Source organism: Apteryx rowi, unplaced genomic scaffold (genome assembly GCF_003343035.1).
Source record: "Apteryx rowi isolate R43461 unplaced genomic scaffold, aptRow1 scaffold_1, whole genome shotgun sequence".
In the NCBI taxonomy this organism is placed as follows: Eukaryota; Metazoa; Chordata; class Aves; order Apterygiformes; family Apterygidae; genus Apteryx; species Apteryx rowi.
The window spans coordinates 2,127,092-2,153,676 of record NW_020447196.1 but is presented as its reverse complement, the minus strand read 5'-3'; the positions used below and the strand labels follow the sequence as shown (position 1 = coordinate 2,153,676).

Below are 26,585 nucleotides of genomic sequence, written 5' to 3'. Positions count from 1 at the left end.
CGGGAGCCCGCGGCGCAGGCACCGCGCGCCCGTGGGGGCCGCCGGGGCCGCCTGGGCCTCGCACCCTTGCCCGACGGGCCGCTCCGAGGAGCCGCCCTGCCCCGCGTTTCCCCAGAAGCAGCGCCCGAGCCCCGCGTCCAGCGAGCGCCGCGAGAAAAGCGGGACTAGAAATCGTCAGAGCAACTCTTCCAAGGCCGGATCCCGGACTCCCGGTACCTGGCTTTAGCAGCCCAAATATCACAAGGGACTTCCGAGTTGATCTTGAGGAAAATTCAGTGAATTCAAGCAAAATCCATTCTGAATGTTCTTTCCTGTTAGAAAGTCCTAGACTGAACATTGGATGCTATCAACCTTGCAGACTAGAGTTTAAGATTGCTTGAACTAACTTAAAGTTAACCCATGTTTAGCATAGGCATTCTGCAGACCCAGAGGTCTTTTCTTGCCCTAGGTTGCATTGCATGAGCATCACTAATGAAGGTTTAGCAATAATAAGTACAGTAATGACAAGCTAAGGGCAGACCCAGTGCAATGGGAGATTATAGTGGATGTTCCTCAAGTCTGAGAGCTTTGTTTCAGGAGCCAAATGATGAAAGCAGATATGTCAAGTTCAGCTAAGGAAAGAGATGCCATTAAGGTATGCCACAATGAGGCACAGCAGCCTTTTAGCAAGTGTACCTGTTCCTGCCTATTTCACTGTGCTAACCCCTGTAGTTATCTTAACTGAAAACTTACTCTGCATGGTTTTGATTTCCCCTTGCACTGGGGTAAGCAGCATTGTTTTTGCAGGCACACCAAGAAGTTCTCTTCCCCTGACCCAGATCGTTGATCAAGCTTGTCAAGAGGCAGAAACTTACAGGGATGCTGGAGTTGTAAGTATTGGCTTTCATGCTTCCTATGGCAGTATTTACATAAAAGCTGCTTCTGCATAGCTAGTCTTTAAAACTTTGAATCCAGGTATACCTAGAACTTATTGAAAGCATCTTAAGCACAGAGTTTAGGAAGAAATTTGAAATACAAGATGTAGCTTTAATATAGTAAGTAAACCTTAGGTTTTGAAGGCTAAGCCATGTATCGTGTGCATGCAGAACAACTGAAAAAGCTGCACAGTTCAAGTTGCTGAAAAAGCAGATGGAAAGTTGACTGCAACATGAAGTGTTGCTAGCATTCTAGGTATTTGGCTGTAGGAGGCTTCTTCCAGCTTGACGAGCCACTATATTTTTAGCTCTGTGCCACACACTGTTTTTGTGAAGTCATGGAGGAATGGCATGTGCACAGGCATAGCTCAGTCACTTGTGGGCTATAGCATTCTCCCATGGTTGTATTTGTGCTGCTTAGGCCCTTTTCTACCCATTTTAATCCTTCCATTATAGGCCCCTGGCAGAGAGCTTGCCTACTTTGCATATCTAGAGAAGGCCCAAAAGGCCACTCTCAGCCAGAAGCGAGAAAAGGCAGGTACTACTGACTGAATTGCCATTGGACCTAAGGTGGTGGTGTAATCTTCATAGGTCAGCAGTTTTTAAATGGAGCATGTGTCCTTTTGAAAGGTCAGGTATGTTTTAAACATTTCATTGCACTGTGTCTTCATGCATTGGTGTGCTTTTTCTTTGACCTGCCTACAGTATTATATAAGTTTGTTGGCATGGTAATGTCCTATTGTCTGAGATTTAAAAATGGCTTAAATGGACAAGTAGTCAGTGCTCTAAGCTACTGTTTTCTGCCAGACTTTAATAAGAACAATCCTCTTGAAATCTTTTTTATAGCATAAATTTAAATTATACTTTACAGTTAGTACAAGACTGAATCTAAACTTAATCTAAATTACAGAAGGCCAAAGTCAAAATTCTTGACAACAAGTCAAAGTAGGTTATGAACAGAGCAAGGCTTAGTTAGAAAAAAGTCATGAGAAGTGAATTGTTGAAAGGATAAACAGTGTGGAAGAATGATCTATACACAGGCAGGTTTAAGTGCCCGTGAGCCAGTTGGGCATGTGCAAGATGTCTACCCAGTCAGAATAATCTTTAACTGAAAGATCTATGGAATAAGTCAGTTTTCTTCCTTTTCATACTTTCTGAAAGAAAGTATGTAAAGTTGTTCTGCGTTCTGTACTGTGACTTTGTCTTTTCTTTATGGTTACAAAATCAATTTGAGGTATAGTGTGGTTTGATCCACATCAGAAGAGTGGCAAGTATGAGTTAGTGGCAAGTACTAGTTAGTCTGTCTTCCTGTGTTAGTTGAAGTGGTTACACAAGTGATCTATAATTCTCTTAAAGCCATTGTCACACATTCCATACTTACTTACCCATTTTCCTTACATACTGGCTATACATTGAAACCATTAGCAGCAGAGAGGAAGCACTAAATATACGTAAAGTTGAGGGAGTGTAGAGATGCAGTTACTGTCATTGCTGAAATGCAAAAAGCTGAAGAAAGTTTAAGAGAAACTTTAAAATCACTATTACCACAAAATTTTAGTTTCTATTTTACACCTCGTTGTCTTTTCAACAGTTGTAATAAAGCCTGCTCTTCAGGGCTAACTGGTCTATCTCTTCTCCTACTGTATTGCAATGACTCAACTCTAATAGATTTTAGAACTAGCTCCCAGGTAGACAGGTGCATGACAGAAACACAGTCATTTCTCTACAGATCTGAAGAAATTCAGGACTTAATATATTTCATGCAGGATTCTTAAGAAGGTCAGTATATACTCCACAATGGTTATTCTAAAGTGAAGTATCTGAAATTGTAGGTCCATACACAATAGTGTTACAGCTGTATGACAAACAAGTCTTTTATTAATGCATGAAGGTCAGAGATAATGAAGAGAGCTTCCATAAATATCAGTATGGTTGCCTAACACTTTCTGGAATTCAGTTGTCTAGTATTTTCCTCAGTACTTGAGAGAAGCATAGGCTTTCATGACAGATTCTTCAAGAGCTTCCTGGCTTTTGCACCRAGATCCTCGCTCTTCCAAATTAGATTTCTTGCTTCCCAGTGGGAATATATTTGTTTCTCCCCCTCAGTACTCAAGAGTAAACTGTTAAACTGTCTGTTTTTCATGTGGGAGAACACCTAGAAAGTTAAAGCTTTTTTTTTTTTTTTCCCCCTCCCCTCATGGATGTATTCACTGACAGTAATTCCAAATGCTGCTTACCGTAGTCTAAGATCTGTAACCATCTTGCTACCACCAGGAGATGTTAGTATATTGTCTGAAATTGCTTGCATTGGTGTTAACATTCAAAAGTGAAGTATGGTGTTAACATTCAAAAGTGAAGTATATGGTCTCACCCACTCAATATATATTGCACTTGGCAATAAATTTTTGTTCAGAAAAAGGTGACTTTGTCTGGCACATGAGCTGTTTAACATAATAAATATGAGAGATCTGTGATATTGGAACACAATAATGAAAACAAGTGAGTGTTCAGATAGGAAGCCATCTGTGCTCAAGACGTATATGCTTTGTACTTGTATTACTGAACAATGAAATTTCCAGGACAAGATTTTATAAGCAACAAATTATGAGACATTATGATCCCTCCCATTTGTATCTGCTTTTGTTTAAAAAGAGTGATGCAAAAATACAGTGCAAGTTACTTAACTTTTATTCACTCAGTGCAGCCTAGGGGAAGCCTGCTTTGTAGCCAGAAAAAAAGCAGAGTGAGAGTGCCCCTTAATTTCACTGATATAACTAGCTTTACTAGTTGACATTATTATCTAGTTGCAGCAACTTGAATAGCTGACTTTAAAGACTGTTAAAGATACACATTTTCAAAAAGAATTATTTTTATTTGTGCTTTTAAAATGTAGTATTGAGTTCCAAGTATTATGATGCTTCTCACCAAGCAAGATTTTACGTTTCCTTCTTTTGCCAGTACAGTCTCTGGAGATGCCTTTGTTGCTATTCTGATCAATTTGATCCTTGTTTTATTTCTGTACTCGAACACCTATGATATATAGAGAAGAACATAAGGTGTCTGCTTACCTAAGTTAAGATAGAGATCTCTTGCTCAGGTAGTTTTTAAAGGAATTGTAGAATTTGGAAGCTATACCTGGGCACAGAAAAATACTTTACAAAGGTGTCTAATTTCCTTTATATAGAGGCACATGGCTGTGGTGGTAGGAGGGGTTGTGATCATCTCAGCACACACCTGCACCTGTTTAATAAATGGTATGAAACAAACAAACAAAAAACCAACAACACACCTCTTTCAATAAGAAACAGGAGTTGTTTTAAACTTACATAGGTTTTTATTGATATGTGTGTTTCTGGAGGTGAGGCCTTCCTGTTAGGGGAAACATTGAGGTTAAAGTCACCATAAGTAAGTTATGTTAGATAAGGAGCTGACTTAACACTTGTATGTTTGTTATACAGGTTGTGCTTTATAGAGTTATAACTGTATATTTTTCTTGAGGCTTTTCTGCAGTGGTATGTGTGTGTAGCTGAAGTGTTTTAAGAGGTCATTCCTATAAGTGAAATAAAACTAAGGAAATTGTTTTTCTATATAATCAGAGAGCTATTTAAATGACCTACTATCCACTAGCTGACTGATACAAGAGGCACTTTGCACATATGTAACACTTTAGACGTCATTCAAAGTAAAAAGAAAGTATATTGTTTGAGAATTACTGAAAATAAGGCTGTTCTATTTATAAAACAACACATAAATCATCTTAATATTCAATGGAAAAGAAATACAAGAGATATTTGGTAGAGTTTTATCTCTTACTATCCAAATAAATTCTGTTTTGGAATGTGTAATACAGTAGCTGTTCCCATAGACTTCTGCACTATAAGCTTAAGTTCCAAGAACTTTAATTCAGCATAACTGTTTTCTTTCCACCATTTTAATTAGCTGTCTGATAGTACTGAAATCTGTTTTATATACATATATATTCAGTAAACACAGAAATCTGTGGTGTTATATTTTTATACAAAAATATGAAAGAAAGCTTTGAGTTAATGCATCTGTAATTCAGCTCTCTGTATTGCAGAACATATGTTGTTCTTTTTTTAATTAAACAAAACATAATATGCAAAAGAACATAGTCTATCTGATGGTACCAGAAGAATAACACACTATTAAAGTAAGACAAATAATATTCACTGTAACCCTGGACTTTGGGGGCATAGAAACAGATGAAATTGAAAAGTGGGTGTAATAAGTTTAAGGGAAGTGTAAGAAACTCTGGAATCCTCCCATCTGCCTGACTTGGCCATGCATTTTGAACTAGAGTTCAGTGAGGTGTTTGTTTTATGCGCAATAGTATGGCTAGAGTTTTTTATTACTTTTTAGCTAAACTAATTCATTAACATATCTAATGGAATAATTTGCTTTGTGCAAACCCTGAGCTGTCAAAATAGAAATGTTTCATGGAAAGCTCAGTTTTCCTGTCAGTTGGTTCTCCTGGTTTTTCGGCCCCTAGCCTGGCTCTCTAGAAGCTGAGCGGCTGGAGACCTGCTCCTGGGTGCCTTGCTTCCTGCGCGCGCTGCTGAGGATGACTCTCAGCTACCTTGAAAGTCTGGGGCTTCTAGTTTGTAGATCCGAACTCCTTGCCCATGCACTTCCTTGGATGTACAGGTTTTGGTGAAGTCTGCCAAGTCGAGCGTTCTTGAGCTGAGGACCAAAGGTTTCCAGGGTTTGTGGCCTGAAGGAATCCCCTGGCTTTGAGGGTTTACTGCATTCTTCTTGTTTTGCTTAGTTTCAGAATCAGAATAAAACCAGATGTCAAATGCTAAAGTCCTACATTAATACTTTTGCCGCATATCACTACTGACCAGCTTTACTTTTTCACATAGACAGACCTTATATGTGTGTGTGTACAGAGGGCAGAAGGCTAAGGGATTTCTCTTTCTGTTGGTACCTTGAAGAATTCACTCTTGGCAGTGAGGTACAAGAAGACCATCTGGTGAGTTTAGGTTTGCTACGCTACTGCTGACTGCATTCCAGAGACACTTACTAAAAGTTAGTGATTTAATTTCTGGAAATTTTGTTGAGGGCAGACTGTCATCTTTGTCCCCTGTCTGCCTCAGATCACAGGTGGAGAAGTGTGGGTGTTAAATGGAACGGTTGAATTGAACGTGGAAACCCAAAATGAAGTGCAGACGTTTTGGCCATTTGTCATACCTGGTTTTCTTTTGGTTGGTTGAGGTTTCTCGGGTGGGAATTCTGAGGCAACAGGTGATACCTAGGCCTGACGCTGGGTGCTTGTAGTGTTTGGTTATTTATTCCATTATTAACAGGTGTAACCTTTTGTTTTTAAGGAGTGTGTATTTTGTGCATATAAATATTTAGCTGTAAGTCACTTGGTAAAAGCAGCTGTACTCTAGTGCATGGTCCTCCGTTCCTTATCTTTGAATGTTTGTGGGTCTTGGACTTACCATATTGTTTCAAGAGAGCATTTACATTCTCAGTTTTCTTTTCCCCTTTGTCCATGTTAGGTGTTCATTTATGATGTCTGTGGTTTAGCCTGTAATTCAGCCATTAAATGCTGACTGCATTATATATACTGCCTTATCTTTTACTGCCAAAAGGGCTTCTACAGTACAACAAATATTGAAGAAGCGTTATTTATGTAATTTTTAAAAAGTAAATCTTTTTTTCCTTCTTGATTCTCTATGTTATTATTAACCCTACTTCTTTATTTAATCTCTGGTTGTATTTTTTTTTTTAATTTAAAATGTTGTTTTTTCTATTCTGATTCAGTTAGAATGTCTTAGAAATGCAAAGCCCTCATTTTAAGAATTAAGATGTATGATAAAACTCCAGAGAGAATAGGATTTATTTTCTATATATACAATGAATTTGTCTGTTAAACTTTTTGTATTTTTAGATTGAAGCAGGTGAGAAATTTCTAGCTTCTTTTAACATTCTCACTTCAAATGCAAAACATCAGACTTGAAATATGTTCCAAGGCTATATTTTCACTCATGTTATTAGTCCTTGACATAATTATATATGATTTGCAGCTGTTGAGAATTTTCTAGTGCATACTATACAAATGGTTAAAAAAGTACAAGGTACCAGATAATGTATGAAGATTTTCAGTAAATCATATAAATTATATCAGCAGAGTATTTTATAGTCACTCCATTGTTTGCTAAGTGTATGCCCATGTGGAGTGAGAGGTACAGTAGATAATAAATAGCAGTATCTTCCTTCAAGTAATTTTGAATCCAGAGTGGGAGAAATACAAATTGTTAATGCTATGGTAATACGTACATTGGAAGTAATAGTCAAACAAAAAATTCCTTTATTTACCCAAAATAACACTTATCTTCTGACATTAATTGAATTGAAAATTGCCTTGATTATCTAAACCCTTTGTTATCCAAATATACTCAATATTCTATATTCCATTTGGATAATTGAAGTTTGACTCTACACTATTTTTAATGAGGTATGTGATTTAACTCATTCCCCTATAGTTCACATTTTAGGACAGATCAAAGGAAACCTAATTGATGAATGTATAATTGAAATCACATTTATTTCTCTTCATGATTTCTTTCCAAATACTGTGCTGTTGATGAAAGCACTTTTACAAGTGGTTTTATGCATCAACACAATTTACTATAAATAATCCTTCCTTTGAGGGAAAATCTTTAAACTTTGTGCGCCTTTTAATACAAATCTCAACATACTAGTAAACTAGCTGTGTTTTTTAAATTCCTTTTTTTTTTCTCCCAGTGTAATCGTATTTCTTTATAATAATCTCCACAGGATGGCTTGATAATAGAAAACATGCATGATCTTCCTTACACAGTTTGTCCTGGGCCTGAAATAACGGCAGCAATGACGGTCGTTAGCGCTGCAGTGAAACGAACCTGCCCCTGTCTCCCGCTGGGCGTCCAGATTCTGTGCGCTGCAAATCAACAGGCTATAGCAGTTGCTCTTGCGGCAGGTAATGGAAATGATTCATCACTTATTACTGTTGTTTGCTATGGCATTTACTCTCTGCAAATTGTGCATTGTACTAACATAGATACCATGAAAAATGAGACATGAAAAGCTCACTGTACCCTGAAAAAGCAGAAATTAGATTTTGAGAAAGATGCCTACTTGATTATAATAGATGATACTTGTGCACTGCTTCAGTAGCAGGCAGCTAAAAATCCCAAGGCCACTGCCACTGCTTTCTAGGTGAAACCTGTGTGAATATAATGATTAGTTTAAACCTACTCATGTTTAAAAGCCATCTTTGGCATAACTCTATTTACTTCAGTTAAATTATTTTGGGGGATTAATTTAACCCTCTGTAGTTAAGCATCCTGTTTCAGTATCTAATTATACATTGTTGCTACTACTGTTATCTGTTAAAACTAAGTTTTGTGTGTCTTTTTTTATGAGTGAATGGAAAAAAGCCATATTGTATGATAACTAAAAATTGAGTATACTGCTAGCCAAACTACCTAAAATCAAAATGCATTTAGGAAAATTAAATATAAATTGATCTATCTGTATTGCTTGAATCCTAGACTTGCTAACCCTTCTGTTCCTACTCCTTCTGAAGGAGTTTTAGTTTTCCATATATAACATTTCCTGATTTAAAGATGGAGGCTGGTCTAATATGGAAGACTAGAACTGCTTAAATACTTCATAAATTGAGGGGGTAATGTATGTGTTTACCCAAACAGCATATGTAATGACAGTGAAGTTGCACATTTTTTTGAATGTACAGATTTTTTAAACTGCAGAATTCTGTAAGAAAGTAAAAGATATTTATGTTAATTAATTTAGAAACATATTTGATTAAAACAATATAGATGAAGTTATCTGCAGTGACAGTTTTAATYAGGTTGAATATGTTCTAAAAATCTTGAATTCCTTTTTCTTGGGGGAATTCCTGTTAGTAGATGTGTTTTGAACTCAGTTTGTTTTGAGTGTTTTTAGAATGAGAAGTTGACATTTTTAAGGTATCAAGCTACTTGACAAACTGACAAAACCAATTTTATTTCTGTACTAAAACCTTTATGAAAGCTGAACTAAAAAAGCCAATAAAATCCAGTCGTATTTTAGGTTTTAAGGATTGTATGCATGTAGGATACTGAAGATGCTTAGGCATTTGCAAAAGTATTTACACACCTTATTTTTAAAAACCATGGTCAGATTGTTACTGGGTTATGCATCCCTTTAGGAACAAAATTGATCACTAAAATGGGAACATAATGTGGGGGTTATGTATTTCTCTTACTTCTCAGCAATTATTAATGAGGGAGAGAATTCCTGGACGGCTTGAGTTTTCCTCAGCTCTACTACTGGTCTGCACTGCTTGCTCTGTAACTGGAGAACAGCAACTAGGAAAGACCACTGTTTAATGCATTTTATTGCACTTCTCTAAGAATTATTGTCTCAAGTTCACTGAACAGGAAAGCAAAAAGAAAAGAAGAATCATTTTAAGCAAAGCCATACTAAAGCGAGTGCTGCTTTGGGGGTATCTACTTGGTAAGTTTTTCTGTATTAACTTAGTAGCAACTTTAATATCAATACAATTTTAATGATCTTTAGAGGTGGCTATTAATAAAGCAAGCCCTGCAAGTTTTCACTACAAACATACTTGCTGAAGGTGCCGTACCTAAAAAAAAAGCAGATGTAGCATCTCCTGCTACTATGCAGTCATTTCACTTCCCCTGTGGAAACTCTTGTCTTTGTTAGAAGTAACCCTTCCGAAGAGAGCTGCACAGGGAAACAGTAAGTGATCTTTAGATGTAGGTAACAATTTTCTTTTGTAAAGGGGGAAAAAATCAGCAAGTTTCCAGTGTAAGTAGAAGGAACTCATCATCAGTGACACACTAATAAACATATTGTGGGTAACCAAATAGTAACAAATTAAATTCTTGAATGAATTCTTGATTCTTGAATTCTAGCATATTAACAAGTTGTTGGATAAATCTGTAAATTACAATTATAAAATTGAGGGATGAGGAGCTAAGAAAGTTTAGAAAATTTTTAAAAAATCTATTTTGTTTCTTTATATTTGAGCATCTGGAAATTGGGCACCTAAAGGAAAGAATACCGCCAACAAATGTGTTCTTGTGGGGAGCTTCAGCAAAAGTGTGAGACAGTGGCTGGAAAGTAGTGGGGGATCTTGGAAGAAAAGAGGAATCTGTGTGTCCTCTGTGTCTCCTACTGACAAGAAACAACTGTCAACATGAGCAGTTTTTCAGGTTGTCGAAAAACAACCATTGAGACAAAACAGTTGTTGCCAATCTCCTTCCTGCCCCCAGAGGTTTTTGCCAGCTATTATATCAGTGCTAAATGCTCTCTGGCTCAGAATGACCGGAGATCAGGGTTCAGTGAGGTTTTTGCCCCAAAGGTGTCCTACAGGCCATTGCTTCTTCCTAACACAGGTCTTGCTAGCAAGCTCCGTGTTCTCCCGTCCCGTGGCACACAGACGAACATCAGTATGATGGATTAACCGTGGGGAATCTTTCACTTTCAGTTTTACTTTCAGGAAGTTCTGTTAAAAGTTACAGAATTTTCCTTTTGTCCTAAAGGCTAATACGATAATACTAGCCCATATAAAAATTAATATCATTATATACACAAATAGTGGGGCAGATTCACGTCACACCTTTCTTAATATTTAAGTCCTTTCCTGCTCAGTTTTTATATTCTTTTAATGTAGGCTTTTAAATTTAAAATGCAATGATATCTATAAATAACCATAGACCTCAAAACATGGACATAATACAGAAAAGTACAGTTTTGTATTTATATTTTTGACTGGAAGCCATCTTAACTTCAAATACTTATTTTTAGACAAATGCACCTTCTTAATAGTTAATTTTAACGACATCCTCCAAAGATTGTATTATCTTCATTCTTTCCTGTTTTATGAAACTAAAATGCCCTTTGTGGAGAAGCAGATGATGACTGTGTCAGAATTTGTTTGCTAGGGTTACTTTTCAATTGGTTCATTATTAACAGGTGTACCATGTGTTTTTAAAGGTGTATAATTTCCTGTTCGTAGATTCTGATTTAATTAACTACATCTGCTTGAGGTTGAAACCAAATGATGCATATAAGTAGGGCCCTATGAGCATTTGCAGAAGAGATAAAAATACAAGTTCTCCCTTATTTATTTTTTGCTTAGCAAATATTACTGGTTATCATTTTTCAGTGCTCAGGAATGTCCAATATATGTTCACTGAGTCTGGGTCAGGTTTTGTGCATAGTGTTAGCTTTTCCTTACTTATTTATCAGTGCGTCTTGTTTCCTGAAGTTAACTATTTTGTATGCTTGAACTGTCTGCTATGTACTCATGCTGTTTGTTGTTGACCTACTTCTAAATTACATGGCTTTTGTTTTATTGAAAGTTTGCTAATTATGAAACACTATTCACATTAGAGAGGAAGACTGTTGTTTCTAAAGGAATCATCCAAAAGCTTTCAGCTGCTATATATGTTTTTCCTTGCACTAATGAGATGTTCAACTTGGCTCTAATCTATCAGTGTAAGTCTTTGCGGAGCAAATGCAGAGCCTTTATAGTACAGGGAAAATATGCTGATGAAATTCCTGTTATCCTTTTGCACATATTCTGTGTTCTCCATTACTAAAATGTGGCAGTGTTTGGAAAAATTGACCCATCATTAATCTAAGGGAGACAAAGCTAATGGTGAAAAGAACTTTCAGAAACATTGGCGTTGTGGGATACATTGGCCTAGCCCTCTGCTGATCTTTGGGGCATAAAATGATCCCTAGAGCTGTATCTAAGTAATGATATGTGGGAATGCTTCCCATATTCCAGGTACGCTTCCCTGTTGTATCTTGACTCCATGGGGTGGAAAACGTGGGCACACAGGCCAGAGGTGAGTTACAGTGTCCTGTTCTGGCTGGATCTTCAGTCTGGGTGATCAGGAGCAAGAACGGTAGCACCTGTTACAAAATGCAGCTTCTCTACATCTGGATGAGCCTGTGTTACATTCTCCATGAATCTGGATTCAGTCTCTAAAAGTTTATCTTCTGCCATCTCCAGCTAACTGTGAAAGTGCCCTTTGTTCTTTGAGGATCATGTTGCTGAAATCCCATGCAGTTGCCATTTCTTAATTAGTCTTCAGCAGTGATGAGGTTGGTAGCTGATTAAGCAAGGCTTCACACCAGCTGATGCCCAGATATCTCCAAGTCTTTTATAATTACGTTCTTGCTGCAGGAGACAGTCTCTGTTCCTCTCCCCTTGCACACCCGCCAGGAGAGCCATACCTCACACGAATTTCCTATTTCGTAGACCCTGTGGTAGTGTTTACAGTGAGGTGGAATTGGGCAGAATTGTATGCTGCCTTTTTTGTTTCTTTAGGTATCACCATACTCATGGTTTGGGGAGGAGCAGCTCAGCTGGGAATGTCATCAGGAAGAGTGCAGGTGTGTGTTTCGTGAGAGTGCCTGCAGAGCGAGGTAGCGAGCGCCATGGGCTCTCTGGGCAAGATGCTGCTGAGGACTCGGCTGGCGATGCTGCTTCTCCCAGGCCTGGAGTTCGTGCTGAGTGGGGAAGGAGCTGTTGCAAATCGATGCCCTGAGTAGTAAAGGGTCTTGCACAGCATGCAGACTCTGCCTCAAGCATCAGTAGCAGGCAAAGTCAGTATTCCTCAGAGTTTTTGTTTTCAGCACAAAATCAGTGTTTTTCAGATTCTTTTTGAATTAGGAAGTCAAGGAGAGTTGGTAGCCAGGATTTACTGCTCATAGGAAATAAGATACCACCAGTAAATTCACCTTGCAACATCTTGCCTTTGTGTAAAGCAGTTCAAAATTCAGCAGCAGCCGGGAGCTGCTACCTTGCAGAGGCCAGATCCTATTTCTATGAAGGCAGTAAACTCTGGCTCCCAGCTCCTTTTGACTTTGTAAAGGAAGSAACATACTCTAGAAAGGGCTTCTTAATGATTATATCCAGTTCACAATTTTGTGTTGTTAAAATGCAGTAATATGCACATTTGTAGTATCTAACATGGGTACAGGGTAAAATAAAAGTAATATTTCCTCCATTAAATCAGTCTTGCAATATTTTTTAACACAGCAAAAGAAGTGTTTCAATCTCTGACTTTTTTTCTTTTATTCATCAACTGTTATGGGAAGGAAAAAAAAAGGCTTTTTTGTACAATTGATAGACCTTCACAGCTGTTTAGGCAGAGCTGTGTAACTAAAAGTAGTGTGATAACGATTACTAGGTTTTGAAAAAGAGACAAACTCTATTTCCTTAAACAAGCCCTGCAACTGCTGGATACTTGATTCCATGTTCTTAATATAGTCTTGAAGTTTTGTTTACTGGATTTCATTGGAAGTTTCCTGTTCTTGTTTTCCAGTGAGATTACAAGGGTTTTTTTGCTCCCATATAAGTCAGAAATGGAACTGCCATTAACTATTTAACGGCTATTACTTTTCAACTTGCCAAATGTGAAAATAAGCAATAGTATCATTCTCACAGTTTTATGAGCCTAAAAATTGATTCATTAGTGGAATCCGATTATGGCTTCATAAAACAGAAGGGTAATGATTTGGTGCCTACACCATATTACTGTTGGTTAAAATTTGTATCTCAGTAGCGCCCAAAGATCCAGATAGAGAGCGCAGCCCTGTTAAACTAAGTACTATTCTAATGTTTAGGAGAAAGTCTCAAATTCCTAAGCTAAGGAAGCACATCTCAAACATCAACAAACAACATGCAAGGAGCGATTTCAGTAAATGATATTACTGAATGAATAGTCCTTGTCCTAAGGTAGAGATTATGATTGCTGAAAATTTAATGGATTTCTAGACTTGACAGTAGTCTTATAATTGCAGGAGAATTGATTTATCTTATTTTAACTCTGAAATACACTGTAAACTTGAGTCATTTAAATAGAACCTACAGCTTTTGTTCCTAGGTACAGGAATCTCAATCTAGTTATTTGCACTGCATTTCTTGCCAAGTACCTACTACTGCCTTTATACTTGTGATACATTCTTGTCTCTGGACCCTGAGAACACTCCATGCTTTTTACCTGCTAATCTCAAGACACAGAACAGCTCATATTTGATTTCACATCCATCTGCGATGTATCGTGTGAGTCGGAATCCGTGTTGCTAAGCAGTACAGACTCTCCTCTCTTGTGCATAAGCTTCTGTTTCTGCAACTTCAGGACTTTTGGAATGAAACTGAAATTTAGCTTTTAAAATAAACAGACACCTTGTCATTTGATAAATATATTGTAAAGATCTCATTTCTGTTTGTATTGGAAATGTGCTAAGATGAGGCCTCTGTTGCCTAAGCAGTTCTCCGGGAGGTGGAATTGCACCCGTGATGGCTGCCTTCCCATGTGTTTGTTTCCTTGGTATGATGTCAGCTCTAATTAAGTGTGCAGCTCACTCCAAAACTGGAGAAGCAGCAGAACTTCGGAAGAGCCTGGGAAAAATCTCTAAAGCAAACTGGAAGAACAGCAAAAGCTGCAGAAGATTAGTGCAGAGTCTTTACATGTATGTTAAGTGACAGGTGAAATAAACTTCAAGGCTATGGAAAAATTGGAGAGAAGAGTAGAATACTATAAAGGAGTCAAAATTCTATTTTCTTGTGCCTAACAGCTGTTCATTACACCCTAGCCCAAGGCATTGATATTTTCAATACAAAAGTATTTCAAGGCTGTGTAGTGCTGCCTGATAGAAGGTGAATGGCCTGTGTAAAGTCATTTTCTGTCCTTAGCCTTCCTCTTAAGCCTCCATCTCACAAAAGCTTCCTAATTGAAAGAATAAATGAACATGGTTGAAATTGTGTTGCTAAGTTGTGGTAGAGTTGATGTTTTCTGTACCTTTGCCACAGCTCAAGAGGTAATTTGTTAATGTAGTGCTGTATAGAAAACCCAAGCTACATTCAAATAGAGAGTCAAATAGGTTATATATAATGCACCATAGGTTGTGTTTTCTTTGCTAAAGAAAGAAGTTCTATGCTATTCCTCTGTCTGCCTCCATGTCCCTGATGCTTTTTAACCTGTTGGCCAGTTTCAGTCGAATTTAACAGAGGAGAAAAACATGGGAAGGAGGAAGTAATATAATGAAAGTGAGTGTCTGGGAAGAGGGGAGAGACCCAAGTTAATGCCCTTTTTTTTGCAGAGAAGCCACATCATTAGGGCAAAGGAGGKTTTTTTTGGCCTGCCTGCTGGCTGGTTGGCATACACTGCTGACACTTCATGGCAAGGGGCAGGGCTCGCAGTAGCAGATGCTGAGCCACGGTGTACGGACTGATGGGGCTGAGAAAGAGGAAGGAGCTGTGTGGGCAAGGAGAAAAACTAGTCTACTGTGTGGGAGAGAGAGGAATTGGAGGTAGCAGGATGGAAAGAAGAGCTCAGAGAGAATATGGGTGAGAATAATGGCTGTAAGATGTAAATATGTGGGAGAGCAAGGTTGATTTGTCCTATACCACATGGAACAAGTTGTGCTGAGACCAAATAGTAAGGGTAGTAAGGTGTTTTGTTTGATTGGTTTCTGTTTTTCAGTCTTCACTTTTGGCTAAAATATTGCTTTTTTCTTTTTTTTTTTTTTTTTTCCCCCCCCAGATCTTGATTTCATCCGAGCTGAAGGGTTTGTGTTTTCTCATGTTGCCGATGAAGGGATTATAAATGCCTGTGCAGGCAACCTGCTACGATACAGAAAACAAATTGGAGCAGAGAACATTCAGATTTTTGCTGATATTAAAAAGAAACATAGGTAAATATGAAAAATATTTTATATAAATGTTAATGTAAGAGTGATCAGATGTTTTTCTCCATTTTCTGTTTTTTTACATCTATTTAGTGTCAGGAAAGTTAATGATATAGGGAGAACTTTATTGTTCAAACATGGTGTTGCAATGCTATTAGGGGAAATGTTTACAGATAAATTTGCACCTGTAAGCTGCAGGTTGCTACATCTATGAGGTTTGCAGTTGTTTAACCTTTAAGATTTGTAAGTGTAGACTGTAAATGTCTTGCATTTGGTACCAGGTGAGATGTTTTATCCTTAGATATATGTTTGTTATGTTTAAAAAAAATTTTGTTTCAGGAGGCTAAGCATCCAAGGTTATTTTTAGTTATGCAAGCAGTTGCCACATGCAAAGCATCTAAGTCATAACATTTTGGTATTTTAGAAAGTGATTCTCTTTTTTCCCTTCATGCCAACAATACTGGTTCCTTCTACTTAAATCAGTGCTGTCTGTGTACAGATTATGTTCTATGATTATCAAACAAAAGGAACTTATGACAGATGAATCCAGTTTCTCTTCTGCTCATATGTTATCATAATTGTCACCTGGTACTTTTAGCTATTTAGATGTCAGTCTTTGTTTTTTTTTCCAGAAGAGCTGTTCAAATGTTATGTATTATACATGCTAAATAACCTAATTAAAATGTTTGTGTATAGTATGTGGATAATCATGGGAATGACCTGAAGATCTTAAACAACTGAGTTTTTTTTTTTTAAATAAACTAATTGTTTCAGAATATAGAGGAAACAATGCAACCTGGTCAAATTAAGGTTCTTCAGAGTGGTTTCTTTCTAATGACTTTTTTTTTATTTTAAAAATACATTGCATTACACTTCTTCCCAAAATTGATGTAGTATCATGCGATCTCTTCTTTGTCTTGACAATTGATAAATTGACATTTGGATTGCACTCTTTGTTGTTTGAAGGGTTTGTTTTTTGAGAGAGGAAGAGGTTTTTGTTTCAGTGAGATTCCTAAGCTGAGGAGGAGGGGTTAAAGGACTTGCAGGTTGTTTGGGGTTGGTTTTTTTTTTTTTTGTTTTAATATATACCTGCCAGCAAGAGCTGCTAGCTTCCCGTTCTCTGAATCAAGAGAAACTATTTTATAGTCTTATTGTCTTCTTTATAGCTACCTTCCACATGCTCGTCCTGTTTCCGCCTCATTATATGTATTATATACTTAATTTAGACCTGTCTTTCTGCAGCTGCAGAAGAGGAATTAGTATACTTATTTTTGCACCCAGCACCATGAGTGCAAGCCCCTGCAGAATGAGCACGTGCTGCTGCTTCACACAGGGCAAAGCACAGGCTGCCCCAAGGCAGTCTCCATCCTGGCTCTGTCACCGCTCATCAGTGTGACAGATTGGCCATAGCCATTGGTCTTTCTGTATTTCTGTTTAAGTAGAAAACAGAAGATGAGGTGTTTAACCTGCAATGGCTAGAATTCTTTCAAAGTTTAGAACTGTTTAAAACAAAAGTTGCTATTGCTGTAGRTTTCAGGCAAAGTGCATCTCCCATATACCAAGGACTGCTGCTTCAAAGATAAGATGCAGGTGATTGATGTTTGCAGCAACTGCTACACGAAGATGATCCCTGTGACTATATTACAGGTAGCGAGTATACCTCGTGTTAGTTGGACTTCATGAAATGAAGTGGAGGGTATTAACTCAGTTCTAGGTAAGGGGTTCTGATTCATGAATGGCTGAACATCCATAACTCCCGCCTGGAGTCAGAGAAGCTGTGTGCGCTCAACGTTTCTGAAATGCAGCTGCTCAACATGCCTCAGTTCTGCTTGGTAGGTCACACTTAGCAATTGTTGTTCAGAGACAGAGCAAAGACCCAGAGCGATAGGTCAGTCAATTATGACACTGCGATGGAAATGCTTTTCTTTTTTCCCCTCTCTCTCTCGTTCATATTGCAATCTTACTTCCCATTTTAAAACAGGATGCTTACCCTCTCTTAAAAAGCCTCCCTTGAGCTGTTCTGACAGCAGGGAAGATGAAGAAATGCAGTCTAAACATTCAACAAGATGGATAACAAATGTGCGTGCCGAAAGTAACCAGAGGGTACGTTCCGCTGTTGACAGTGCTCACGCTCTGACGGCAGATGTCAGCGTAGCCGAGACCGCGAGGGCGGCTGAGCTCTTCCTGGCTGATGGGGTCATATTGACTGGAACAGCTACTGCAATGCCTGCCGATCCGAAAGAGCTGAAAGGTGAGAGCTGTCATACGAAGGTCGGACGACAGGCAGTGAATCAGCTTCTGGATTAATGTAGAGAGAAATCTATATATCTGCTGTTCCTGAAAAAGGGGGGAAGAAAAGAAACTTGCTTTCTCTAGAGAGTTTGATTTGATACAGCAAAACTAATGTGATTGAGGTTCTATTTAGTTTGTCTGTGATATGTATCTAAGCAACAATTTGGTGGGATAAAAATGAAAATTATTTCAAGCTTTTATAAAATGGAATGATACTGAGGTTGACATTTTTACACAATGAGGTTCAATTTCTGAAAAGTTTTAGTATAAGAAAAAGTTATGTCATAGCCTTACTAAAAAGCTAACTAACTAAAAAAAAATTCTTTTCAGTGGAAAGATTTAGATCTTCCAAAATGAAGATGCAAGTCCTGCAGAAAAGGGGACATTTGAATTTGGTAACATTCCAGACAGTGATACCAGGGAAAATACTGCTTAGAAGATTTTCAGAAAGAATACTACTTCACTCTTAGAAAACTATACGATATTTACATAATTTTTAAATGTTGTGGACTTCCTATGAAGGGAGAGGCATTTGACTTGTGAGTTCTGACCTTTGCAGAAGTGCTACATGATTCTTCATGTTTTTATATTGGCATAGATTTGGACTGTCTTCTCGAAACTAGATTGTTCCCATCCTGGAATTTTCATTCTGTTTTAATGACTAATTTTATTTAGATTAATGGCTTGAATTTGAGAGTTTGTCTACATAAAGTAGAATGTGTATTTTTTTTAAGATTTTACTTTTGCTGACATCATTTAGCCTAGTATGTTTTAAAGTTCTACTGCAGACAGTGACTTGTATTCAATTAATTAGTTGATCAGGGTGAACTCTAAGCTGGAAGTCCAGTTAATGTGCATTAAAGTATATTTATCTGTCTAATCTGGAGTTTTAAAACATGCTAGCTAAAATGTTAGCCAAAACAAGTTTGAAAAATATCACTTTTATTCAAATGTGGCCAAGTTACAAGAAATATTGGACATCCACAGCTGCCTTTGAAGCAATTTCTGTTCCAAGTTGCAGTGATCACCGGTAAGGATCAATCTGCAGAATTAATTAGTGCATGCTTGGTCAAACTTAAAAAATATCAGTACCTTTGGCAAAAATAATTTTTGAAGGATGAAAGATATTAATATGGGCTCTGTTTCTTTAGCATGTTCTGGTCTAAACCACCCAGTTGCTATTCTTTCTTTGTTGTCATACGAAAGAAGAAAAAGCAGGTGAAAAACATACTTTACCTATTTGCCATAGAGACCTGTGCCTCAAACATTTGGAATAATGTGAAATCATTCAGCTTTTTTGGTATTTACCCATATCATACATGCTTATCAGCATTTAAAAGACATGTTGAACTTGTCAAAATTGATTTTCATTTTATATACATTAAACAAACTGTTGGTCAAAGAACAGATGATAAATGAATATACTTCAGTTCACTGATGTTAAAAATAAAATGATGTTTTGGTGAGAATACTGAGCTCATGAATTAGTTGGGATTTTTTCATATCATAAACTAGAAATGATACATAGAACAGATCACGCTGAAAGCTAGGTATATTTTCGAGACTGCAAAATTTCATTAATCTAGAGTTCCATCACTGCTTTTAATTAATGTCGCCTCATTTTAATGCAGATTAAATTAAAAAAAAAAAAGGATTTAATAAGTCTTAGGGCAAAATCCTAGGTTAAATTCTGCTTTCCAATATACGCATGCAACCTCCATTGATTTCATGCATCAGAGCAAAACCTGTCCTGTAGGCCCATAGGTTTTTCTATGACAGGAACCCAGCCAGACAACACCACAAATTCTTCTTTTCTTTCCTGTGAAAAAATGTCAGTCTCAGTCTTGTTCTCTTTCTGGATCCAAAGAACAAAATGAATCAGAGTTGGCAGTTGTAATGAAGTACACGCACAAATTTTATATTTGGATTTGTGGTATGAAGCGAGAATCTGAGGATCATGGATTCATGTTACTCAGGTCACAGGATTCTGAGACATTAGCAGGCCATCTCGTAAGAAGGCTGTTGGCTTAAAACAGTTAAGAGAAGAACTTGAAAATCAATATTCAAGGTTATAAGGAAATGACAAATTAGGCACATCTATGTCTGCAGATTCTTAAAAGGAATCAGATCTACAGTATACAAAAGTTGGTGTTGACATGAGTGAAATTTTGTATTTCATGAATTTGTGCAGTACTGGAAGTGCTGTATTATGATGATACACACAATTGGGCACCTCTCATCACACTGCAAAGCATCTCTTGAAAGCAGAACCAGAAAGACAGATGAGATTTTTGTCCTGTCTTTTTTCCAGCTTTGTTGTGAAGTAATGCAGAAGTCTCTTTGCGTCAGTGTGTTAAATTGACTGATTTGTGATGGGGTATGGGAAATGAGTGTTTCCCTGTCAAGCCAGAGAGCTGTGCTCAGTAGGCTTTTGTTTGTAGTTGTTTTGCTACCTTCTCGTAGGCAACTATCAATGTTGCTCCTGATGGCAACTGGCAGGCTTTGCTCTTACAGTGAGCACTGACCTTGCTATAGAAAAGAGTTGGTTTCGGCATGTGTGCCAAGGCACCGTTGCTGATGGGAGCAGGAGATCTAAAAATCTTAATGCTGCCTTCAGGTCATTAAGGAGCAGGAATTATAGCTGAGCTTTTTGAATTACAATTAATTTATTTAACAGACCATATTTCCATTTAAGAGGTTATATGACTTTGTTCCAGTTTGTTACACTGTAAAAAGGTTCTTTGATTGGAGAGTGTGAATATATCAGGTTTGCTGTTTGAGTATAAATGCTTTCAGCTTAAATTCCTGATTCAAATCCAGTCCATATTTAAGTGACCAGAGCCTTTGTATAATGACTGGGTAGTTATCAGTATGAACAAAGTGGCTGGTCTCAGCTGAGTAACCAGGGGATATCACAAAAACCAACAGCTGGCTATGACTGTCACCTCATTTGTAATCATTCAGACAAGGGGCATCAAGACTGATTTGCCCTCCCACATTTTGATGGTCTGTTTAAGTCAAATTAAAGGCTGCTGCCTTTACAGTACCCTCCTATAGATAAACAGGAGATGTAAGTCTCTGATCTGTACTTTTTGTAAGCCTGAGATTTAATGACAGGAAAAAAGTCCTTTGAATTTAAAAACTAAAATGCGTTACAGTGGAGCATTACCATAAACAGTGTTGTGTACGGTACAGTGATTACTGCATATGAAAAAGCTGTTAAAGAAGAGTAGTCGAGCAAGTTATTGGCCCGGTGGTGCTTATTTTTACACTGCTCTTTGCCATTGTTTTCAAGCTAGGAGCATTTGGCCTTTATTTCATGCAACTTGTGCATACCATAGTTCAAATGTTTTCATTGCGCTTTGCAACCAAGCACTATTTCATATGATTTTATTAAAGACGTCTGCAGATGTACTGTCACAAGAAAGAGCACAGTGCCCTCTAGTTACAGTTTATTGAAGTAGCGAAATGTGCMAGTTCTGTAAATGCTGGGATTTATTTGTTTTAACATCACAAAATTGTCTCCTTTTCTCTCTGTGTCAAAAAATATTATCAGAGGAAGAAAGCTGAAAAACATTTCAAGCAAGACTCTATGTTTAGAGACATCTAACAATGACTGAACGTCACCGTGCAGAAGCATATCTCACTGCTGTTGCTTTATTTTCTTTTACAAGTTAGAATTTGCATTAACAAAGCCAATAGACAAGTCATTTTATACTAATCAACTTTAGGCCTTGATGTGTTTGGAAATGACTTAAAATTTCTGCAGCATACTTGATTAGGTATCCTAGGCTTATTATAGACAGGGCACTCCTATTGCCATCCTTCACGTTGCCTGTCTGAATGAAACTCGAGCACAGGAAGAGCTGCCTGTGGACAGCATGTGTCACGTATGGATCACAGCAGGCGCTGGACAGCTTGCTACGTAGGGAAGCTTTGGGGTTTTTGATAGTTTGGTGTCAGTCTCAGGTTTCATTGTTGCAGTCTTTGCCCAATAGGGCTATGCTATTGTCTCACACCCTTGTGATCATGCTCTGTTTGATAATTTGGTTCTTCGTTTTTCCTGCTGATGGGAAATAATTATGAAACAACTACCTGCTAATGTGTCTTACGTATTGTCATAAAAACAAAGATTGACTTGGAACACGGTTCCTTTGGGAATGCAGTAAAGTACAGTTGTGCAAATCTATGGTCAGTTGTAGCACCTTAATTATGGATCTATGTAAAGCAAATCTGATGTTCCTAAGAGTACATAAATGCTTTATAAATAAAATTCTAATTTTTCTGGAACAGGATTTCATTAACAGTGTTATAAATAACTAAAAAATGAATTATTTTGTTGCTGTAAAAAGGATGACTATCAGAGTATAAAATATGCATAGAAATAACCATTGCTTTAATAATATATATGTGATCCAGTTTTGTTTAAAATTCTTCATAAAGACTGTGTTGTATGGTYTTATTCTTTTGTGTTCAAATGTTTGCAGCAAGTGGTTATTGTTCCTAGATGGAGAAACAGTAGGATGTGTGACCGAAAAAGAATTTTAGTTTATTTGATCCCCTTTCTTTGGTGAAGTAGAAAGGTGATAAATAATTAGTCTTTCCTGAAGCATCATTAATAAGTTTGGCATCTGATGAAACTTTATTTAAATATAAACAGTGTTTTGAAGCAGACTTTTATATATTACATAGGCACTTTCCCTAGTTGCCTCAAGCTTTAACCATCTTACATTGGCTTATTATCCCACTTACGGCCATTTATATGTTTTTAAAGGTCAGAAATAATGTCTGGCAACATTTCTTTAAGGAAGCAATGAAGCAACCAGTCCCACAAGAGAGACTCTTAGGATGGTCAGTTTGAAATGAAAGGGTGGGAAAGGTGCTTAGTAACTCTTGAATTGGCCCTTTCCCTCCCCCCCCAAGCTGGTACTGACTTGTGTTCTTCAGAAAACACTGTCTAATTACCTGTTCTTTATCCATGGGGAACCTTTCCATGGTCCAAAAAGCCACCCCCTTTTGTTTTCAGTCTAAAAATGTGAGTTTCCTTGACTGAGCCATGTATCAGTTTCTGTATGGGAGGATCCTTCGGCATGCATGCATTTCACAGCAAACATGGTCACCGAGACACTGAGTGAAATCCACCCCTGTGCATGAGGCGTGAAGGGGGTAATATGGTGTGAGCCCTGTTTTGATATTTTACCCATTTGTCCTTGTAGAATCAGGTGATGTGCCAGATGATGGAAAAACATACTATGTCTAGAAAAAATAATCTTTGTCTTTTTTACTCCGTTGCAATTTATAGAAAGAGAAGAAATCTTTATCAATACTGTCTTGGAGTTATCAGTGTAGTCCGTATGACCACTGCTTGCTTTCCTACTTCCATGTCCCTTGAAATTTACTGTGAAGTAGAGAGCATGTTCCTTTCCTTTTCATGGGAATAAGGCCCTTTTTTTGCTTCTTCACTGAAGATCATCTGCAACATAACTACATAGCATAAATTCAGCAAAGAGACCTGGCAGGAATATACACCAGACCAACTCCCATTATTGTGATTTAAACTGATGACTGAAGAATTGTAATGAGCATAGCCCTACTGGATAGTTCTGCCACTCTAATGATCTCACCACACGCTTGCAAAAAAGAATATGAGCTGATATAATAAATGCAGACAAGAGCGGCATCTTGCTCTTGTTTCTGTATTTTGATTACTTTATAGGAAGATTTTCAGGGGTTGTTCAGTTCTTTTAAGGTGAGAGGAAATTGAGAAGCAGTTAGGAATCCACAGGAGGCAGGGTGACTCTAGCAGGAGTAAATCCTCTGTTAAGGCAATGGACCTCATTTGTCTGGAATCTATATTGGGTGCTACTGCAATACAAACAGTAAACCATAGCTCTTTTCCACGTATGTGTAGTACCATAAGTACAACGGATCCTCTAAGTGTGATGGTAGTAGTCACTTTAAGTAAGAGGGCCCGGGGTACAGCAAAACCATGCTAGTCCTGCTGTGCAAAGAATTCCTGGATCCAGCATCTCTTCTTACCAGGGACATGTGAGAAAAATGAATTTATGAAGGAATGCAGTTGAAGACGGTGTATTCTCTGCCAAGCAATCTTTCTGGACCCTGGTCCCCTGAGAAAAAAGAGGACTATAGCTATGGGGTTTTTAGACCCAACTTTCCGTAGCACTGAAACCATCCTCTGATATGTGGCCAGGAATATTATTTTGCAGCCTTTCACACAATGACAGAATGCAAGGCAAAATGGTATTTTGTTAACAGTTGCTCAAAGCTGAAGGTGGTTTCCCTAGAGAAGTTGTTTCATCCTCTAGCAGAAGTAAGAAAACCATGATCATGAGTTTCTTGACGCTTACCTTGATAGAATTTTAAAGACTGGACAGAGGAGGTCAGAGGACTTAACGCTAATATTGGTTTTCTTCACTTCAGAGGTTAAACATGCTGTGAAGATTCCTGTGCTGATTGGGTCTGGAGTGACTCTGGAGAATGTGAGGAATTACTTGGATGCAAATGCTGTAATAATTGGTTCGTATTTCAAGAAAGAAGGTTACTGGGCGAATGGTGTTGATCCTGACCGAGTAAAGAAATTTATGGATCACATAAGAAAACTGAGAGAATGAGTTTGTTAGCAAACAGTGTTTTTGTTTGTATGTGTAAAAATGGAGTTTGATACATTGTACAGAATTAAAACACAAATGTGCACTTGAAGGGCTAATAACATTAAATGAAAACGCACATCATCTCCATAGCTAGTTGGGAAACCAGATGACGTTTTAAAATAAACTGATGTTTGTTTCTAGGCAGCATATTTCTGAGGCACTCAAATCTGCAAAACCAAACTCTCCGACAGCTTGTGTAATATATTCTCTACTATAAGTAAAATGCTTATGGAGTTTAAGAATTTGTAGTAAATATTCATCACAGGATGAGCTGAGTTTTCTTTCACACGTGAGTACAATAGGACACCCTAAGTTTACAGCTAACAGCATTGTAAATTGGACAAGTTAATTAGCCTTTCAGTTTCCCCATCTGTAAAATGATGATAATAGTACCTACATCACAGGGGGGTTGTAAGACATAATAAATGAATGAATGTACAGCACTTTCATCTCCTCAAATGAAGGGCTCTATTAAAGTTCAAGATCATTATTTTTTCATTAGAATTGTGCATTTATTAGAAAAATGTAGTAATTGTATACCATACAAAAATTTAAGATAATTGGGAAATTGATTTACTTATAATACTTATTAGAGAATAAATGTAAATATTTAATTACATTTTAAGTAGAGTTGGAATTTAGTCAAAATGTTTTCACAAAATTTTTTTTAATAAAGGTTTATTGCTATTTTTCAGCAAGCTCCTACAGCTTTGTACCTCTCCAGACTAGTATTAGGGATGTTAAAAACTGCCAGGTTCCTTCCTATACGCACAGGTGTAATTATGATGAAAGCCTTTCTACCAAAACTGAAAGGTAAATACAGATTTTCATTTTTCCTGTAAAATGTGGGGGAAAATATGACAGTCTCACTGTGTATATTATAAGGGATTGTACTTCAATTTGATCTTTAAGCCCTAAGGAAGTCTAAAAAAAATAACAAAGAATATCTGTTGTGTTGTGGATGTGTAAAGTGTGGGCATATGTTTTCATTCCTTGGGACTGTGAGCTAAGGTTGTCCTCTAGGATCTCTTTCCCTTTCCTTGACAGCTGTGCATCAGGCTTCTGCTGATGCTAATGGAAGTTGCACTGTATATGTCAAAGCAAGTACGCAAACACATTTTGTGTGTCAGCTAGCAGAGTGCCCGTCTTCCCCTGAACAAAAGGTGCATCCTCCTTTCAAAGGCAGAAATAGGTTTTTCAGGAAATTTAGTTTTGTTAACATAACAGTGATTCCAAAACATCGCAACCCGAGATTAAGTCTTCCTCTCAGGTGCTGTTTCTCTGGACTAGTCTGTCTGCCACCTGGCTCCCCTGAGAAGTAGACAGATCTCTCTGGTGTGCTGTCTTCCTAGAAAACAGATTCTTTAGACCCTGTGACAGCCTTGGYGTTCTTCTGCCTACCTCCCTTTTCCTCCCAAGCAGGCTGACAAAGGTCCAATGCACAGAAATCCTTTCAGGTGCCTATTTGTTGTGGCTGGCACTACTTTTTCTAGGTCCATATTTACACGGGCATTTTAATCTGCTGTGTGTTTGCACTTCCGTCAAAAATCGTGGTTCCATCCCAGCCACTTGTCCCCACCATTTCTCTTCTGACAGCACTAGCATTTGTGTTTCCTCATAGTGATCAGAAAGCGGATTGTAGCTGAAAGCTAACCCAGCCTTGTACCAGCCACATGCATAACGATAGTTAGTTAGATCTTCTTTTTCATTCCATTTCCAGCTCTAACTCAAAGCTGCAGGTACAGGCAGTACAGAAATATCTGAGGATCTTGAAGACACTTTCTAAATCTTTTTTCCTTGCATTCATTCACCCTCTGCATATTTTGATATAAATATATTTACCAGGTAAAGCGTTGATCTGATTTGTTCTCTAGATTCTTAGCCTAAATAATGAGTTCCTTGTTACGTCCTCTTTATTGTGGAAAAAAAAAATAATAATAAAGAATGAATTTAGATATTA

The 26,585-nt window shown here is 37.7% G+C and overlaps 2 protein-coding genes across 10 annotated transcripts in view; one reads left to right on the top strand and one right to left on the bottom strand.

Annotated features, from left to right (window-relative positions):
• The window catches only part of CCNE1 (cyclin E1), a 13,639-nt gene extending 12,752 nt beyond the window's left edge, over positions 1–887 (bottom strand). Inside the window, exon 1 of the mRNA XM_026059736.1 lies at positions 733–887. Within this exon, the coding sequence (XP_025915521.1) occupies positions 733–887 (155 nt within the window). The remainder of the gene's footprint in view (positions 1–732) is intronic.
• LOC112963428 (uncharacterized protein F13E9.13, mitochondrial-like) lies at positions 223–26,585 on the top strand. Of its 9 annotated transcripts, none has more exons than XR_003252607.1 (10): positions 223–634; positions 787–869; positions 1,371–1,549; positions 5,798–5,907; positions 7,722–7,902; positions 11,749–11,809; positions 12,295–12,359; positions 15,518–15,668; positions 17,193–17,309; positions 17,644–17,879. XR_003252607.1 is itself a non-coding variant. In XM_026060470.1 (10 exons), the coding sequence occupies exons 3-10, from the start codon at positions 1,528–1,530 to the stop codon at positions 18,422–18,424; spliced, it is 858 nt and encodes a 285-aa protein (XP_025916255.1). In that variant the 5' UTR covers positions 227–634; positions 787–869; positions 1,371–1,527; the 3' UTR covers positions 18,425–22,416. The 9 variants fall into 9 exon arrangements, 7 of the variants coding, with proteins under 7 accessions (XP_025916255.1, XP_025916236.1, XP_025916246.1 ...); XR_003252608.1 differs by having other exon boundaries at positions 17,786–17,834; XM_026060470.1 differs by lacking the exon at positions 17,193–17,309 and adding an exon at positions 18,285–22,416 and having other exon boundaries at positions 227–634; positions 17,786–17,913.

Bases quoted from the DNA above. Each gene is read 5' to 3' on its own strand.
- LOC112963428 (XM_026060451.1), top strand. From the start codon at position 1,528: ATGTGTCCTTTTGAAAGGTCAG. The intron at 1,550-5,797 runs GTATGTTTTAAA...TTTTTCACATAG, and splicing joins GTGTCCTTTTGAAAGGTCAG to ACAGACCTTATATGTGTGTG. The intron at 7,903-11,748 runs GTAATGGAAATG...CCCATATTCCAG, and splicing joins AGCAGTTGCTCTTGCGGCAG to GTACGCTTCCCTGTTGTATC.